This window comes from Propithecus coquereli, unplaced genomic scaffold, assembly GCF_000956105.1.
Source record: "Propithecus coquereli isolate 6110/MARCELLA unplaced genomic scaffold, Pcoq_1.0 Scaffold1, whole genome shotgun sequence".
Taxonomy (NCBI): Eukaryota; Metazoa; Chordata; class Mammalia; order Primates; family Indriidae; genus Propithecus; species Propithecus coquereli.
Window position 1 is genome coordinate 12108860 of NW_012133857.1, and position 18372 is coordinate 12127231.

Consider the following 18372-nt stretch of genomic DNA (forward strand, 5'->3'; position numbering starts at 1 on the left):
CTCTCTCTCTCTCTCTCTCTCTCTCTCCACCTCCCTCTCTCTCCCTCTCTATTTCCTAAGTCACTCCTATCATCCTATAAAATCATACTCGGGTTCTTTCATCCCCTCCTAAAAATTGTTCTTCAGTCCCTCAAGTCTTCCCCTAGCTGCTGCCTCACCTTTGCTTTCCTGCCCAACACATTTCTCAAAAAAGACCACTGTAGTCAGCACCTCCACTCTCTAGCCTCCCACTCCAGTGGAACTTCTGCTCCATCCCATGCCAAGGTCACCAGTGACCTCCATGCAGCTACACCCAGAAGCCACTTCTCTATTCTTATCAAGTGTCGAGCAACATGTAATTGGAAACATATGCCTTCCTTCTGCAGACACTCTTTTCTCTTAGCTTCTGGGCCCCACAAATGCTCCTAGTTTCCCCCTAAGCCCCTAGTTCTTCCTTCTTCACTGGCCTCTAACACTAGAGTACCCCCAAACTTTATTCTGGTCCTCTTTCCTTTCTCTGGTCACTCTTAAGTAATGAGTCCCAAATTTATATCTCAATTAGTCCCAATTTATACCAATTGACTCCTCCCAGTAACTTCAGACACAGAAATCCAAACACTCACTGGCCTTCTCTCCTGTGTCTAAACATCCAAGAACTGTTCCTCCCTATGTCTCCATCTTAGTAAAAAGCTCCACCCTCATCCAGATGCCCAGGCCAAAAACCCTAGAGTCACCTTCCTATCTTCTCTCCTTTGCCTATATGTCTAAGCCATCAGCTCTGCTGCTAGAACACTCTGGAACAGGCTCTCTTCTCACCATCTGTACTGCTATATTTCTGTCCAACCCACTATCACTCTGCCAACTTGGTAGCCTCTAGTAGATCTCTCAGCTTCCATCTTGGTCCCTTTAAATCTATTCTTCACTCAGCAACTAGAGGAATCTTTGTTAAACACAGGTCATAGTTGATAAAAAGTCTATAATGGGTACAGCCAGGTTCATTATGCTGTTCTCTCTGCTTCTCTGTATGTTTGAATATTTTACATGACCAAAAATTAAAAAGAAGTGATGTAAAAGATACATAAAATAAATATTACCCAAAATGTAATAAAACATTAATCAGGACAGTCACATCTCTGCTCAGAGTGCTCTGATGCCACCCCCCACCGCCACCACCATGGGCCCTCCCTATAGTGACAATGGATGATTTTTCATTAATTCCTGCCTTGTCCTCGGGACCTTAGACCCCTGAGAGAGCAGGCCTTGGTCTGTCTACTTCCTTCCTGTGACCAGGGCCATGCCCAACAGGGCCTGCCAAACAGCACTCAGGAGGAGGCATTTGAAGGAAAGAACAGATGAGTGAGCTGTGGGATCTTCCAGGTGCCCCACAGAGAGTTTAGGACTGGCCCCAAACCCCCCAACTGTTATGGGTTCTACCATCAGTGCCCTCACCTGGTATCTGGTTGCAGAGTTCCTTGGATATGGTCATCCTTGGGCAGCACATGCCCACATGGGCTGTGGGCAGGCACAGGTCCTGGACGCTGCACAGTAAGTTCCATCTCTGCCCATTGCTCAGGGACCTGGGAAAATGGGATAATGGAAGAGGTGCTCCCACATCCAGAGGTTCAGCTCCAGGTCAGATGTCTCAGGGTCTAACCTGGGGCTCTAAGCGCAGCAGCAGGTCATAGTCCATGGCCCTTGGCACAGAGGCCACCAGGAACTCCAGCACCTGACCTTCCCGCAGCCGCACAAAGCCCGAGCCAGTCCATGATGGAGTCTCCTGGGTGGTCACCAGGCGCTCCACCACATCAAGCACCTGGGAGGTAACGCAGCCAGGGATGGAGGCTCAGGTGAGGCACTGCCTCTTCTGCCACAGCCAGCCCCAAACCCATTTCTCCTGCCAAGTCCTCACCCAAGGCTAGATATCCCCAGCCCCCACAAGGTACTGCCCATAACCCCCATAACACTGCGTCTCCAGCCATAGTCCGCCCACTCAATGCCCTCTGCTGCTGCACCCCCCACCTGCCCTCGGGCGTCCTCAGCCTCCCAAGTTAGGTGGTCCAGGAAGGGCCGGAAGTAGCCAGGCTGGACCTGCTCACAGCGTCGCCCGACCATGTGCTGGCGGCAGCGGCACTGACCTGTGGCCTCGTTGCACCTGGGGGGCGGACACTGTGGTTATTCAAGAAGAATGCACTCTTCTGCCCAGGATCTTTCCCCACCCCTTCCCAGTTCCCCCTACAGCACTCACTGGGGATCCAAGGCACCACCCACATCGCAGTCACAGGGGCGGCAGCCAAGCAAGTCGTGGCTCAGGCCCCAGTGGCCAGGCTGAGGGAAAAGAAAGAGTTTCTGGAGGCCAGAAGCAGATCACCTTGCTACCCAGCAGGGAATCCAACCACAAATCTCACTCTCTACCATCCTGTGGTGAAAACATGGACCCCACACCCCACCCCACACCCACACCCCACACCCTCAGCCTCCCAGACCTGAGGCTTCTCTAAGCTCTCAGCTCCCACCTAATGGGGTATGAACATCACCCCCCAGCCCTGTGCTATAAGGACAAGTCCTGACCCCAGAACCACAGCCCCCTCTAGTCGCACCAGGCAGTGGTTGCAGCCATGTCCAGTCACTAGACGTTTGCAGAAACAAGTTCCACTCTTGGGGTCACAAGGGGTACCCCCAGGCACCGTGCCTCGTGTATTACACTGACAACCTGCAGGGAAGGAGTCCATCAGCACTTTGGGGAGCTATGGCAGTGCTTAGGTTCAGCTGAGTCAGGAGTAAGAGGTCAGGGGTTAAAGGTCAACACAGGAGTTAGGGCAGGTGGCACATACGCTGGCAGCCTAGAGGGTCACTGGCACTGAGCCCAAAGAAGCCATCACGGCATTGCTGGCAGCGGGTGCCCACCACGTGTTCTTTGCAGCGACACTGGCCCGAGACCAGCCCCAGTGCAGGGTCATCATGGGAATCACAGCGACCACCATCTTGGGAGCCCATGGGGTCACAATCACAGGCTGAGGGCAAAAAGAGGTACAGGGTCACCCTATCCCAACTAGCCCAGCACCAGTCCTCTCCTAAGCCCCACCCTGTATCCCTGGTCTGGCTCCAACCCAATTCCCTCATCCCAATTTCCTGCAATCCTGGATAGCAATCTGGCTCCCAGGTTCTTGCCCTAGGCTCAGCTTTCCCTCTCCCATGCCCTATCTTAGCCTCACAGCGGCACACAGCTGGGTCCTGCAGGTCCTTGGTTGGGTCCCGGTAGAAGAAGGGCCGGCAGAGTTCACAGTGGTGCCCAGCTGTGTTGTGCTGACATCCATCACACACGCCTCCACTCACATTGCCAGAAGCCAGGTATATGGCCATGTCAAAGTGGCAGCTGCGGGTGTGCCCATGGCACTCACACTCTATGGGGGAGGAAGGGCAGGGCAAAGACCACTTGAGAGACCAAGTCCTGAGGGTAAGGTATATAGGGGGCCCTAGTGATACCTTAGATCCCTGCCACAGGCCAGAATTTGTGGGTGGAGGCTCAGGGACTTCCAGGCCTCAGCATTATCCTGGGCCCCTAGCCAGAGAAGATTGCAAAGGAGGGTTGAGGGGGTCCCCAGGGTCATCAAGGCCTGGAAACCCTTTGGACACAGTCTGGGCTTGACCCCAAGCTGTAGGTTCTACACAGGACACAGCCAGGCTGCAGAGTTCTAGAGCTATGGGGGGGCCACGGTCTTACTCACTCCTACAGGCATGACTGTGGCCGTCCTCAGCCGGATGCCAGGGCAGGTCATGATAGAAATCCTGACACTGCTCACAGTTGAGGCCACGAGTGTTGTGTTTGCAGATGCAGGCCCCATGCACCTATGAAGGTAGGCAGGCAGGTTGTCAGCATTACTCAGCCCTGTCCGCCACTACCCCTAGCCCTACCCCAGCCATCTGAAGCCCCTTACCATGCCCTCAGCATGGGCTGGTGCCCCTGGGGCAGGTGCACACTGTGAGGCATGCCCATAGCAGAAGCAGTTGCCACGTACAACCAGCTCATAGAGGGCATAATAGTACTTCTCTCGGATCTCCCGCCGTGGGTCGAGCAGGTTGTCCCCCAGCGTGTGTAGTCGAGTCAGGTTCACCCGTAGGTTGGTGATCTTCAACAGGTCTGAGTTGAGGGGAGGGTTGGAGCCAACTGGCCAGACAGGCTCTTGTTCCCCCATGCCTACCCAGGGGCTGCAGTGGCCAAGGTCACCTTTAGAGACCTCCTGTCTACTGCTACCCAAGCTAAACTAGGCTTGGCATCTGCCCTAGGAAGCACCCAAAATAGTTACTGAGGCCCCAAATAGTCCCCAGCCGGACGCTGAGGCTGTGCCAAGCTCAAAGGGTGGAGCACTCACTCTGGATCCGAGAGCTGTAGGGGTCTGGGATAGGGATGGCAGGGTCCAGCACACGATAGATGACCTGGAGGGGCAAGGAGGCCATAGAGACACTGGACTTTGCCTCAGGCCCATTATCCCCTCCTTCTGGCCCCCAGCCCAGACCCCAGCCCTCACCTCGCCTTCAGTGGATGGCTCGATCTCTGAGTAGCGAGACTCACAGACTACGTCATCCCAGTGCCGTGGTGGGGCTAGTGGGACTCCTGGGAAGTCAGCCCCACAGTCATAGGAGAAATATCGGTACACATGCCAGGTGCGGCCAAAGTCTGCTGAACGCTCCACCAGCATGGCAGCAGGACGAAATGTCTGGGTGGGGGACGTGGCTGATCAGCAGACACCAGGACCAAGCCTAGTCCAAGGCCATCAAGAGCCCTGCTCAACCCCGGACTGCCCTTGAACAGCTCACAGACAAATGGGGGTGACTGGTAGAAGCCAGACAATGACCAGCAAGGTCACTTCTAAGCCATTTCTAATGGAGAGGCTCAGGGGTCATGGGGCCCAAGGAGATAGCACCTAACCCAGACTGGGATTGGAGCAGCAGAAGAGCAAGTGTAAAGGCCTCGAATTGTAAGGCAATGGAAGGTTGGAGGGATGAAGGAGGCTCTTATGCAGCCAGAGCACAACATATGAGCTCAGGGAGGCTGGATTAATGAGCTGGGGCTCTGTCCAGGGCTAATGGGGAGCGAAGCAGGGTGATTCAGGTAGGCTCCCAGACATGCAGGCACCTTGAAGGTCATAATGAGGTGCGTGAAATGGAACTCAGCCTCCAGGTCCAGCTGGATGGTGACCTCAGGGATACCTGGGACAGGAGTCAGAGGTCAAAGACCCAAGGCTACTGGTGGGCAGCCCTGCTCACTCCATGCCCCACCCATGGCCTCACCATTCTCTGACTGCCACCAGGCTGCCCGGCGCTGTGGTGCAAAGCTGGTGACTACATTCTGGATGCGATGGCTGTGCGGGTTGTCTTGAGCAGAGAAGGGGCGCCGGGAGTCACACAGGAAACACTTCTTTTCGTCCTGGGTTGGGTGGGGATTAGAATCGGGGCCTTGGGCAGTGCCAGCCCCACCCTCACCAGCTTCCCACCCTCTCCCCAGCCACACCTGCAGGTGACTGACGATGCAGTAGGGCTGGGGGCTGTTCAGGCCACAGGTGGATGAGGCAGTCAGTCTGTCAGCGCGGCCCACCAGCAAGTCGCCGGTGGCTGGGTAGCAGCTTCCCCTCGAACAGCCAGGCACATCCGGAGCCAGGGCCTGGGCCAGTGTGGTGGCTAGCACTGGGGACAGTGGGTCAGCCCGTTCTACTGAGCTCCCATCTGGTAGTCCCACCCCATGTGCCCCAGAGGCAGCTACGCCAGGCCCTACCAGCACATCCCTAACCCCCAGCCCTCACCAGGCCCCCTCACCGCTCAGCAGTAGGCCCAGTCGAAGTTCCCAGAGCAAAGGCTGCCTCCTCCCTCGTTCCATCCTGAAGAGGAAGGGAACAGGGATGAGGGAAAATGAAGGGTCTGGGGCCTGAGCCTTCCCCCCACTTTCAGGGTCCCATGGTGGCCCTGCCTGTGCGGGTCTTTGGCCAGTTTCCCTCCAGGCCCTCTGTCTGTTCCCAGGTCTGTCCAGCAGTCCCTCCACCGGCTTAGAGTCTAGCAAAGTTGGGAAGCAGGGCAGGAAGGAAAGCCCGGAGCAGAATATGGGCAGGAACGCAACACCAGGCAGAGAGCCCCCCACCACGCCCTACCCCTGTCCTCCAGAAATGGCCCTCACCTCAGGAACTGGCCACTGGCCACCTCACCCACAAATCGCAATTGTGCCCCCAAGTCCAGATCTATACGGGGGCCAGGGGAAGGTAGGAAGTTTGGTGCTTTAGATAGACCACCACGGGAAGGGAACCCACAAAGTTCCAGGCACGGCAGGAACAAGTAAGAGGGATTTGATCTTTGGGATATCCAATGCTGGGCCAAGGAGCCTATAGTCTTTTTCCCGGTGTCCTGAGTGCCATGGAAATCACTGTCAACTCAACTATTTGACCTCAAGGCTCCAACATCAGCAGGGAAGCCAAAGGGTGCAAGCAGAGGCACCAAACTCCTCTATTCAGAGCTGTGGGGAGCTTTTAGACAGTCCTAGGGACAGGACAGGATGGGGTTGGGGAGAGATGGGGAAAGTCCTCTGAAGCCCGAGGCACAGCTCCGGGAGTCTCTGCCTGCCCTAATCACTACAGCAAGTAGGCACGAGAAGTGTTGCCTCGGTTTCCCAGTGTGTAAACGGGCGCTGGGGGCGGACAGTGGACCAGAGCAACAGCCAGCAAATCCAGATCTTGTGGCTATTTATCCGCTCCAGACTTTCCGGACCTCCAGGAACGCCGGAGCCCAGGGTTGGAATGCGCGCGGCCGGCGGGTGCGCGCCCCACCCAGGCCCCTGGGACGAGGGAGTGGGGAGGGACCATGGAGTCCGCTGGTCTCCATGACTGGGTCAGGTTTGCCGCCACAGCTGTTCCGGCAGGGAGTGCTGGAGCTGCGGGCTCACGGGAGAAAGCTGGGAGTTCCTCAGAGGAATCACCCCGCTTCACAAAATATGGAGGGGTGGGCAGGGGCAGTCAATCTGCTGGACTTTCAGCATCACTGGGAGTTATTCTAGTCATCTGGGGTAGAGGTCTCAGGGATACTAGAGATGACTCAGAATTTTAGATCACTCAGATAAAGGTTTATCAGGGTCAGGGGCACTAGATGGCACATGATCTCTCTGCTTTCTCAAGGACAGAGGGCCGCTGGGGGATATCATGGGGTCACATGGGTGTCACTCAGGGTCAGTGTGCACTCAGTGGGGTCTCTGGTCTCTCAAGGTCAGGAGATTCTTGGGTCACTCTGGGGTCACTTTGAGTCACCCAGGTGGTTCCAGAGTCCTTCTTGCTGGCATCCATAGATGGCTGTCAACAGGTGGCATACTTGTTGGTGCCCCACCTCATGTGCTCAAACAGCTCTGCTGCCCGCTGCTCCAGGGCCTGCAAGGTGGCTGCCTTCTTGCCCAGTGCCTGCTCATTCTGTGCCAGGCAGTGCTTCAACCCTGGGGATCAGGTCATTTGAGCCAGGCTCTGACCTCTGGCCCTACCCTCTGACCCTGGCCTTAATCTCTGTCACCACCCTGACCCTAGCCCTAACCCTAAATAAACCCTGATGCTAATCAACAGTTGACCTCCTGTTCTGAACTTTGACCCCAGCCCTGATCTCTACATGAGTCTGGAGCTGATCTGGACCCAGTCCTGACCCTTCCACAACATAGCTGTTCTGACCCTAACCCCTCCTGGTGCTGCCCTACTTGGGCCCAGCCACACACCCTCCAGGCAGCTCCAGCTGCTCTGCACTTTCTTCAGGAGCTCCTGGGCCTCAGCGCATGCCTGCTGCATCCATTCTCCTGCATCCTGCACTGTGGCTACCAGGCCATATGTGCCCTCCTGTACTTCTTCCCCACCCAACTGGACCACCTGCAACTCCTAGAGCAGGGCTGGACCTGAAACTCCATCCCACCTAGACCCTACTGCTCCAAATACATCATTGCCCTAGGTTCCTGGGGGTTGGGGGTTTTGGAACCGAGACCCTGCCTCTTCCCAGTATAGCCAGCCCCAGCCCAAACGCCACTTCCCACAATCCAAGAGGGCTCCCTGAGACCCTAACATCCACTGTTCCCCCATCTCAACTTTTCCAGGCTGCCAGCCATGCCCTCAGCCATGCTGCCCATTTTTCTGCCTCCTAGGCCTACTGCTGACTCAGGGCAAAACTGTCCTGAGGACCCCCACTGCACTGGACAGATGCCCCAGGACTGGGGCCACATCAGCTGCCAGTGCCATCTGGGCTAGGTGCCTTGCCACCTAGGGCAAAGGTTGGCAGGGTCACAGAGAGGACACAACAGAGTAGCAAGTAGGTTGATTGTTCGTATGATCAGGATACTTGACAGCATTGTGGTATCATAGTGGGTCAAGGATCTCAGGGAGAATGGGAATCACAGCAGTCATTAAGCAAGGGATGCAAGGGAGCTGAGGAGGACAAGCAGGGTATCACTTCTTGTATAGTGGCCTCTGAGCCTTCCAGTGCCAACTTCACTGCCCCCAGCCCTTGTTCTGCAGCTGCTGCATTAGTTCCCATCTCAGCCAGCACTCCCTGAACATCCAGTGCTTGTTCCTGGGCCCTGGCTGTACTCTCCCTAAAGGGCACAGATGTTCAGTTGGGTGTCCATTTGCTGCCTACTCTCTGATCTCCACCTCTAGCCTCCTGGCTCTTCACCTGGTCTGCTATGCCTGATGGAGGACGCCTTCTGCTTTAGGCAGCTTCTGGTCCATGGTGTCTGGTGCAGGAAAGGCACCCTGGATCTGCCCCAGCAGGAGGGCAATGCCTGCTGTCCCACTTGGGGGAGGGGCACTGCCAGCCCATGCGATGACACCAGCACCTGTGTCTGTGGGGAAGAGGGTAGGGATCTTGGACCTGAACCCTGTTTTTTTTTTTGAGACAAAGCCTCACTCTGTTACCCTGGCTAGGGTGCCCTGGCGTCAGCCTAGCTCACAGCAACCTCAAATTCCTGGACTCAAGAGATCCTCCCGCCTCAGCCTCCTGAGTAGCTGGGACTACAGGCGTGCACCACCACGTCCAGCTAATTTTTTTCTATTTTTAGTTGCCCAGCTAATTTTTTCTATTTTTAATAGAGACGGGGTCTTGCTCTTGCTCAGGCTGGTCTCAAACTCCTGAGCTCAAGTGATCCTCCTGCCTCGGCCTCCCAGAGTGCTAGGATTACAGGCGTGAGCCACCGCACCTGGCCTGGACCTGAACCCTGAACCCTGAACCCTGGTCCCTGATCCAATGAACCCTGACCCTAACCTCTCACTGACTCTGCTTCTGATACAACTACCCAGTGGTGTGCTGAAGGCTTACAAGATTCAATTGTTAAAATTTCAGGAATTTTACAAATAAATTATTAAATGATATGATAGACTGAAATCAATCATGGTAGAATTATTTATACCAAAGAAATTGATAAATGCTACAAATCAGTTACCCCTGACTCCCAGCCAGTTAAACATTTACCAGCACACTGGTGCTCCCACCTGACCACTGCTCACCCCTTATGAATATTCCTCATTCTGGAAGGAATATCATAAGAGTGTTGTCATGATACTCCTGCCCACCTGCCCCTACCCACCTGCCACTGTCTTCAGCTGTGAATATATAAGCAAAAACCAGATGTGTACCCACATACCACTTCCATGAGGAAGCACTGGATGATCTGCATGGTTGCTTGTATATGGGTATGCCCCAGGGCCCCCTTGCACCATGCCATGTCTCCTGGGCATGGATTCCCACAGAGCTCACTGTGGCCTGGATTTGCTACAGCTGGGAGGGGTGGGTCAGAGGTGAAATGTGTCTCCTGCAACCCCATGTCCAAGCCATGGTCTCCTGTGCCTCCCCCTATGACTCCCACCCATAGCTCTGTACCTATTACTGATGCTGCTTCAAGGCTGTGACTGCTATGTCCAAGCTAGAGGAGGATTTGTAGGAGGCAACCAGAGCCCACTGAGCAGTGAGTACAGTCCCAGAGCAGGGGGAACCCTACAGGGCACAGGAAGACAGGCCAGTCCAAGTCCTGAGGACCTCCACTGCACTGGACCGATGCCCCAGGACTGGGGCCACATCAGCTGCCAGTGCCATCTGGGCTAGGCACCTTGCCACCTAGGGCAAAGGTGCATTCCTGCAAACAATATGGAGGCTCTAGTGAGGAATACATGTCCCAGATCTATTGCCCTACATCCAGCCTACCCCCGAAAAATTCCTCATCTACGCAAAGCCGCCTACAGTGATCCGTATCTCCACCCGTCACTCTGACTCTGACTCTGACCCCTAGAAGCTGCAGGTGTAGTATCAGGACCCTGTAGGCCAATTCCTTCAGTTTTAGCCCCCACATAGCTGTCCCTGTGGGCTGGCCTGGTTCCCACAGCAGCTGCTCCATCCACCACTGGGTTTTGGGCCTGCCCTAGAAGGCTCTCTGGTCTTCCAAGTGTGGCTATGACCTGGACTCCAAGCATGACCTCCTGGGAAAGCAGGGCAGCTGAAGAGGCCTGGGCTTCAGTATCTGCAGGGGATGGGACAATTAAATAGATGAGTACTTTAGGGTTCCACTTCCTGGGACAGGACCAATCAGCCTCCTGGGTCTCCCACATACACAAGGGCATGTGGTCCCTTCCTCCTGCCACAGCCTAGCCCCTGCTGTCACCTGTGGCCCACTCATCTCCTGGCCTCATCTTGGGCTCCTGTGGCCCTCTTGGGCCAGGCCAAGCCCTCGACGTAGTCAAGCTCCTGGGATGATACTTCCAGGTGTTCATGCTGCCCCCTGACCCATCATTCTCTTTCTGCTACAACCTGTTCTGTGGACTGCACTGTCTAGGCCAATGAAGCCATTTCCATCCTGTAGGGAGATGGAGCATGGAGAATTAGCCTGGCCAGAGATGTACTCTGCTCCATGATTCCTCACTCAAGGAAACCTACCTGACTCCCAGATCCAGGACTCAACTCAGACAGGCCAACCTGTGACCCTCTGAATCCCTGACCCTGGGAAGCTGGCCAGAGACCCCCTCCCTCCTGATCCCAGACCCCTTGCCTGTACCAGCTGTTCACTCTGTAAGTTGCTGCAGCATCCACACGGGGAGTGAGGGAGACCCCAGGAGTGCCTGTGCCTGCTACAATACCCTCTCCAAGACCCGCAGGTGTCCATTATGGCCCCCAACACACCAGCCAGCCATCTCTAGGCATAGGGCAGCCACCTATTGGGCCACAGCTTCCAACTGCAGCCAGAAGGGGCCAGGTGTCGGTTCCAGGAGAAGCAGCAGGTGGGACAGGACATGCAGTGTGGGCTCTGGAGCCATGAGCACACGACTGGCACCTCAGCCCTGAGATGCCCTCTCTACAGAGGCAGGCACCCATGTGTGGGTCACACCTGGGTGAGACAGAGCCCTGTGGGTCTCACAGGCACAAGCTGCAGGGAAGAGATAGAGTCAGAGCAGAGAGCAGATGGCACTAACAGATGGCACTAAACAGGTGGTACGAAAGCAGATGGCTTTAAGAAGCCCGATGGACAAGAATGGCCCTGTGTGAGTGTGAGGGTGCACACCAGCCCTTGCCTAAGCCACTGCTCAGAACTGCCATAGGCATTGGCATCCACCCTGGCCAGAAAGGCCATACTGCATAGCAGCCTTTGGGCAGGAAAACAGCACAGGGCTCCAGGGGCTCTACAGTGCAGTTAGGGGTCAACAAGGATCAAGAGCTGGCAAGCAGGGTGAGGAAAGAGCCACCCAATGTGTCCTATCTGTGGGCACCCCCTGCCTGGCCTTGCTAACTGTTTCTCTGCAATTGTTTTAACGAATATTTCTTTAAGTTTTGGGGGGAAACAGCAGTAAATATACTGTACTCTCCCTCAGGAAAACCCCATCCATTCTCTTGCTACTCCACATCGAATGGCCCCCGAAGGGCAGCCTCACCCCTAGTGGTGGACTATGCAAGTGCCCCTCTCACCTCTGCATTCCTGCTCAAAGTCACCTAAATACATGTCCTGACACTGGGAGCATGTACAGCCCCCAAACCCTGCCTGGCAGGCCTGAGGAAAGAAAGCATAAGCCAGTCAGCAGAGCCAAAGAGGGAAAAACTCATGTCCCTCTTCCCTTTCAGGGGAGGAAAAGGGACATGAGTGCTTGGAGGCAGCAAACTCACATTTGTGTCTTCTCTTCCCAGCCCTGCTCCTGCCCCAGGCAGCATCCACACCTGCATTTGGCTAAGGGCCTCTCTCTTCTTGCTTTGCCTGGCCTAGTCCCCTTGGCCAATCCCAAGCTTCCCACATCGCTAGACCTCGCCTCCCATGGCCCCACTTGGTTCTCATCTCCTGACCTGTTGCCCTGTGCTCCTCCATGTCCTGAGCTACATACTCACTGTCTCCATGTCCTCATCCCCATGCCTCCCTCACCCCCTGAGTCTGATTCCCATCCTCTCATCACCAAGGATGCAAGAACACACTGCCGGCTTCATCACTGACCACTCCCCTCCTAAAAACACTTGCTTCCTGTAGCCATCCCTCTCTGCCTACACCAGATCTCAATCCTAACCCTCTGCCTGTGTCTCCTCAGCCTCCTTCCAGCCCTATCCCACCTTCACCCCCACCATGCTCACTCTGCTTGACATGACCCACTCATAGTGGTTCGACCATACTAATGCATGGCTGCAAGTGAGGTTGGGCACATGCAGCCTCATGTCCACACTCCCCCAGGTCCCACCATCAGCTCACAGTTAATGTCACATGAGAATACAGACTCACACAGCTGTTCGCAGCCACATACACCAGTGCTGATAGTCATATGGACACTCATGCCAGCCATAAGTCACACTTTGTTATAGGCAGGTACACATTAGCTCACATCTGGCTACTACATGCTATGTGCAACATGGGCTCACTCACTAGGTGACACATTGGTTGCAAAGTGTATTGGGCATGGCAGCCTCAGGGCTCACAGCCTCAGGGTCCCCCCAGTTTCCAGAAAAGGGAGGCAGAGAGGTTGCAGTTCTGTCCCAGTGTGGGGGGGTGGCATAGGCACTGCCTGCTGACCTGGTTGCAGAAACAGACTTCAGCCCTAGATGTGCACTGCATTGTAACAATGCCCTGAGGGTCACACCTGCAGCCTGGGGACAGGAAAGACTTGGCAGGGTCTTCGAAGGGGAGACCCCACCAGACACCCTGGAATTTTCCCAGCCACCAAACTCCACACTTATGCTGGCAACCCCCTGGGCACAGGACACTGGCAGAGCCATGGCTGTAGTGCAGATAGTGCTGGCAGTGCCCACAGTAGGGGTCACAGGTGGCGGGATCATGGGGATCGATATTGTTGTTGCATTGGCAGGGCCAGGATTGACTTCTTCTGGGGTCTCCTCCTGGCCAAGGGTGCCCAAATTAGCCAGAGAAGCAGCAGTCACAGCGGAGGCCTGGAGAGGATTAGGGTGTATGTAGGTTGTCTCAAGCGTTTTTCTGTACCCTTGGGGCCTGCGGGTCCCAGATACCCAACTAGAAAGTCTGAGATCTGGCCAGGAGGGATGCAATAGCTATATTAGAGCCCATTTTCTTGGCTTACAAGGTCCATACATATTATTCTCCCCATTTGGCTGTTCCTCCCCAGAACAGAAACTCCTTGAGGATAGGTACCCAGCTCAGCATATAGGTGGCATTGGCAAAGATTTGTCATGTGAACCTAATTGGATTGTGAACAAGTGACCAGAGGTGTGGCTTTGCCATGGCCAACCATGCCTCACCTGCAGAGCCAGGTGCATAGAGGCACAGGACATGCCCACCCATGCTGTCCATATGGCAAGAACTCCCATGATGAAGGCCAGAGCCAGGGTGCCCAGGACGGAGGCAGGGCCAGCACTGCAGGCCTGAGTCCAGGGTGGGGTCTCCATAGTAGCCATCCAAGCACCTGGGGTCAGTAGCACATGAAATGGGGCCTGGCCCCCTCATAATTCCTGCCCGACCCATCCAATGACAGTGCCTACCTCTCACAGTGCTGGCCTGTGATGGCCCCATGGCAGGCCTGGCAGACACCTGTAAGTGGATGGCACAGCTCAGCATGCGCATTGCAGGCACAGGGCTGGCAGTGTGGGAAGCCCCACTAGAGAGGCAGCGGTTACAGCAGTGACCAGCCTGTCCTTCCCAGCACATGCACTGCCCACTCACAGGGTTACAGATGGCACTAGTGGCACCCTCAGCATGGCAGCAGCACTCTGTGGAGAGACAGGACGATCAAGCCATGCAGGCAAAGGAGATGGATGTCCCCTGACCCCATGCCCACTGGCCCTGAAGGTTCAGAAGGTTCACTACTACCGCCAGTGGGCCTGAAACCATATGTTCCAGGCACATAGTAGTCACAAGTATGACCAACAACATGGGGACAGCAGGGGCACTGCCCACTCAGCAGGGTACACTCAGTGCTCAGCGAAGCCTTTGGGTGGCACTCACATGCTTGCAGGAGGAAGAGCAAGATTGGATAGACAAACTTCATGGTGCTCCGATGACCCCTACTATACAGCCCCCTCAAGCCCAGGGCACACACTCATAGAGGCCACCCCTGTGGAGCAGGACTGAGATGCTGCAGACCAAGTGGGCAAAAGCCTCAGGCATGGTGCTGGAGAGACCTGTCCTCACTGCCTCCATGCAGCCTGCCTGGTTGAGCTTCTGCTAATGCCATATGGCCCTGGGATCCACAGGACCTTAGCCCAGGCAACTCCTTCACCTGTGGCAGGAGCCACAACCTAGCAGGAGGGTCGAGGGCCACAGGCAGGGGGCAATGAACCCAGCCCGCTCACTAACACCTGCCACCTTTCCTTGCATCAGCCCTCACATCACCCCCACCACTTTTCTGTTTCCTTATCTCTTTTGAATCTGTTTCTCCTCCCTCTCCAATGGTCCCAATTTAGTCCAACAATGCCACCTCCCACTTGGAATCATTTCAGCAGCCTCCATTTGAGCCTCCCCCAAACAATTCATTCTCCCCACATCTCTTCCCTGATCAAATCTCTTCTATGACTCCCCATTTCCTCTGAGATAAAGGTTAAGCCCCTCTCCTGACCCACAAGGTCCTATGAGGTCTGGCCCCTGCCTATTCTCACCTTCTACCCTTTGCATGTGCTCTTTCCCCTTCTGGACTCCCCTACCTACACTCTGTACCTCTATAAGTCTTAATCCCCAGCCCCATCACATCAATCCTGTCCTGCTGTAATTTACGTCTCTGCCAGATGTGGCGTGGAGCCCCTAGGACCTCACCGAATCCAGAGGGATGAAGCTTCCCTGAGGCCTCCACATCCCCTTAGTCCACCACAGCCCCAATATCATGGAGTAGTAGTGTGTTCCCAGTTGAAAGCAGAAAGGTCTAGATAAAACCACAGCCTCGTAGGAAATGTGGAGAGGGGTAGAGGTGGGGTGAGAATGTCACGATCATGTGGTACCAAGGATGCCCCATTTCTATTGTGCAGTTATTTGACCTAACACTTTATCATGAATGGAAAAAGAGCAACTTCTTAAATCCTGCTCTATTTTTAAACTAAGTCCTTGTTTTGATTGTTCTATAACATAATGACATTCCATTTTCGGGATTTTCCACTTGGTTTGGTTGTTGTTTCAAATGTGTTGGCAGCATAATGGGATCTTGATATTGGGTGTCACAGGGTTGGGGGTCACAGGTTGCCTGTGAACAGCTGCTCTGAGGGCAGAAGATGGGCATAGAAAGTGCTGCTGGGCAGGGATTGGGCATGGACACTAATGCCTGCTAGACTTCAGGTTCCTGGGGTCAGGGGTCAGCAGTGACAGAGCTGTCCCTGCCCACCACTACCACCACCCATCCACATCCATTCCAGTCACCCATTCCACTGACCTGGGTCTCATAGCACAGGACGATGTCAAACTCCTGAGCACAAGGCACCATGAGGACCAGCAGAGAGAGGCCAGCCCCACTGACAACACATGCAAAGTCCAAGCCAGTCCAAAGTGCAGGGCCAGACTCCTGATGCAGGGGGGGCCTGGATGTGAGACATAGACTCCAGATCTAGACTACTCCAGGACGTAGGACCCTCAGGACTTAGGTTCCCATTCTCCCCAAGAATCCAAGTATCTGTATTCCCAGAGCCCCACTCCTTCCTAAAATCCTAGTGATCTGTGACCCATCTTATTCCTCAGACTCCTCACCTTGGGCAGCTGGTGGCTGTGATAGTCTCACCAGGCAGCGTAGAGGGCACATCGAGGGTTGTGCTGTCTCCAAAGTCTGGGCAGGTGTGGGCCACGGACAGTCCCTGGGGTTTGTATACAGTGGAAAGGAGCAAGCCTGGGGGCTCCCTGGGAGGAAGTGGGTTGTCTGTGTCCTCCAATATTCTGGCCTAGTCCTCTCCCAAACTGTCCTGGGAATAATATGGCCTCTGTCCAAGACACCAAAACTCTGACCATGCTCACACCCACACTTGGATTTCCTAATCTTTCCAGCCCTGCTCAGCCTCTTTTTCCGAATAGTTCTCTCTGGACACTCGCTCCCTCCTCTGAGCCCGAACATCTAAGCTTTGATTTCTTCCTGCCTCTGCCCCTCCTGGATATTCACAGGCAGCTGGAAGTCAGCTGGCTGGAGACACTAGCCAAGCTCAGCCTTAGCTGTGGCCTGGTCAAGGGCAGCCCAGAAATACCCAGATTGGAGCTCATGGCAGCCGTGGCCACAGAGGTGGAGGTGGCATAGGCAGAGACTCTCCCCTGCAAAACACCTGAGGGAGCACAGAAGCAAGGAGGGGGCAGGGTGAACTCCTGATTCTTGCCACTTGACTCTGACTCCCAGGCCCTGCCCTGTACCTGTTGATGTAGACACCCCCAAAGTCACAGTCACAGAGCTTACAGCCTGGGAGTAGGGGTCACTGCTCAGACCCTAGAACTCAGGCTGCAGGAGAGAGTAGTTGGGTGGAGGAAAGGGAGGAAGATCTAGACAGGGAGAAGAGGGTCTGGGGACTGGGAGGTCATATACTGGGACTGTCTGTTGTACGAGAAGGGGTGAGTGTAGGGCTTTAATGTTCTTCTGCCTACAGCTGAGGAGGATATTCTACTGCAGGGGTCCCCAACCTATGGTGAGTTGTATAACTATTTCATTATATATTACAGTGTAATAATAATAGAAATGAAGTGCACAATATATGTAATGCCCTTGAATCATCTTGAAACCACCCCCTCCCCAGGTCTGCGGAAAAATTGTCTTCATGAAAATGGTCCCTGTTGCCAAAAAAGTTGGGGACTGCTGCTGTAGTGCACTCCTGCATGGCTTCACAGAGGGAGGTAAGAAGGAGATGAGGACACAGCCAGGGTTAAATAAAAGTTAAACAAAGGGTTTGTTAACATTCAAGGCAAGAAGGGGATGGAGTTATTCCTTGGACTGAGTCTTCCTCCAAACATGTTTGCTGTGCAACACCTTTAAATCCAGTGTATAATACTGTTGTAACATGTTTAATCACTTTCCTTTCTTTTGTTCCTAAAGCTCCCATCTCAGGGCATATGCAGGTTCAGCTATCCAAGGTGATGCTGACCCTGGTAACCCGGTCAGTGAGTGGCACCCACCCACGAACAAGGTTAAGTTTATAATCATAACTACAGCCTTACACTCATTAGCTCCAAGAAGTTCAGTGTCCAAGGTGAAGGTCAAATTAGAAGGTGGGTCAAGGGTTACCAGACAAGGGCTACAGTCCTGTCCAGAGACAAAGCATTTGCAGTGACAGGTACCACTGGAGAGATCATAAACATGAGTGTTAGGGACCTAACCCCAGGGGTTTACACCTGCAGGCTAAGGCACAGGGCTCTCCGATTGCTAATGGGATTGCTGTGGGGTGGGTAGGTGTTATCAGGGCAGTGATTGGGGGCAGAGCAAGGAGGATATGAGAGCAGGAGTCTACCCTGAGGATTACTGTCACTGGCAGCCCTTAGGTTGGGTGGGGCTCAGGCCATAGTGACCAGGCTGGCAGGAGTCACAGCGCTGGCCCCAGATGTGGACTTTGCAGCAACAATGTCCAGAGAAGCAGCTATGGGTCTCGTCCGTGTGAGTATCACACAAAACCCCTTCCAGGGCACCCACAGGGTAACGGTCACAGGCTGAATCAGAGGTCAGAGGTCACCATGGAGCTGAGGATCATGGTCAGAGTTGAGATTGGGGGTTGGAGGATCTAGGAATGGGGATGCTCCTGGAGGTCACGGTGGAAGAAGGACTGGTAGTGCTCACAGTGGAACCCAGCTGTATTGTGCTCATGAGCATCACACACACCTCCACTCACATTACCAGACGATAGATACACAGCCGTGTCAGAGTGGCAACTGTAGGCATGCCCATGGCACTCACATTCTGGGGAAGAACCAGAAAGGTAGATCTGGGGTGGGCTGACCCATGGCAGGTTTGGCCAGGCAGAGTA

General features: G+C 54.7%; 1 protein-coding gene across 1 annotated transcript in view; it reads right to left on the reverse strand.

Moving 5' to 3' along the window:
* LAMB2 (laminin, beta 2 (laminin S)) overlaps window positions 1-5991 on the reverse strand; it is an 11734-nt gene extending 5743 nt beyond the window's left edge. The window contains exons 1-16 of the mRNA XM_012665398.1: window positions 5942-5991; window positions 5791-5852; window positions 5489-5661; window positions 5269-5404; window positions 5114-5187; window positions 4506-4694; window positions 4350-4413; window positions 3915-4117; window positions 3705-3825; window positions 3192-3380; window positions 2811-2990; window positions 2577-2689; window positions 2225-2304; window positions 1999-2131; window positions 1634-1792; window positions 1429-1556 (exon numbers count right to left, since the gene is read on the reverse strand). Of these exons, the coding sequence (XP_012520852.1) occupies window positions 1429-1556; window positions 1634-1792; window positions 1999-2131; window positions 2225-2304; window positions 2577-2689; window positions 2811-2990; window positions 3192-3380; window positions 3705-3825; window positions 3915-4117; window positions 4350-4413; window positions 4506-4694; window positions 5114-5187; window positions 5269-5404; window positions 5489-5661; window positions 5791-5851 (2003 nt within the window). The 5' untranslated portion in view covers window position 5852; window positions 5942-5991. The remainder of the gene's footprint in view (window positions 1-1428; window positions 1557-1633; window positions 1793-1998; window positions 2132-2224; window positions 2305-2576; window positions 2690-2810; window positions 2991-3191; window positions 3381-3704; window positions 3826-3914; window positions 4118-4349; window positions 4414-4505; window positions 4695-5113; window positions 5188-5268; window positions 5405-5488; window positions 5662-5790; window positions 5853-5941) is intronic.
* Window positions 5992-18372: the final 12381 nt, after the last annotated feature.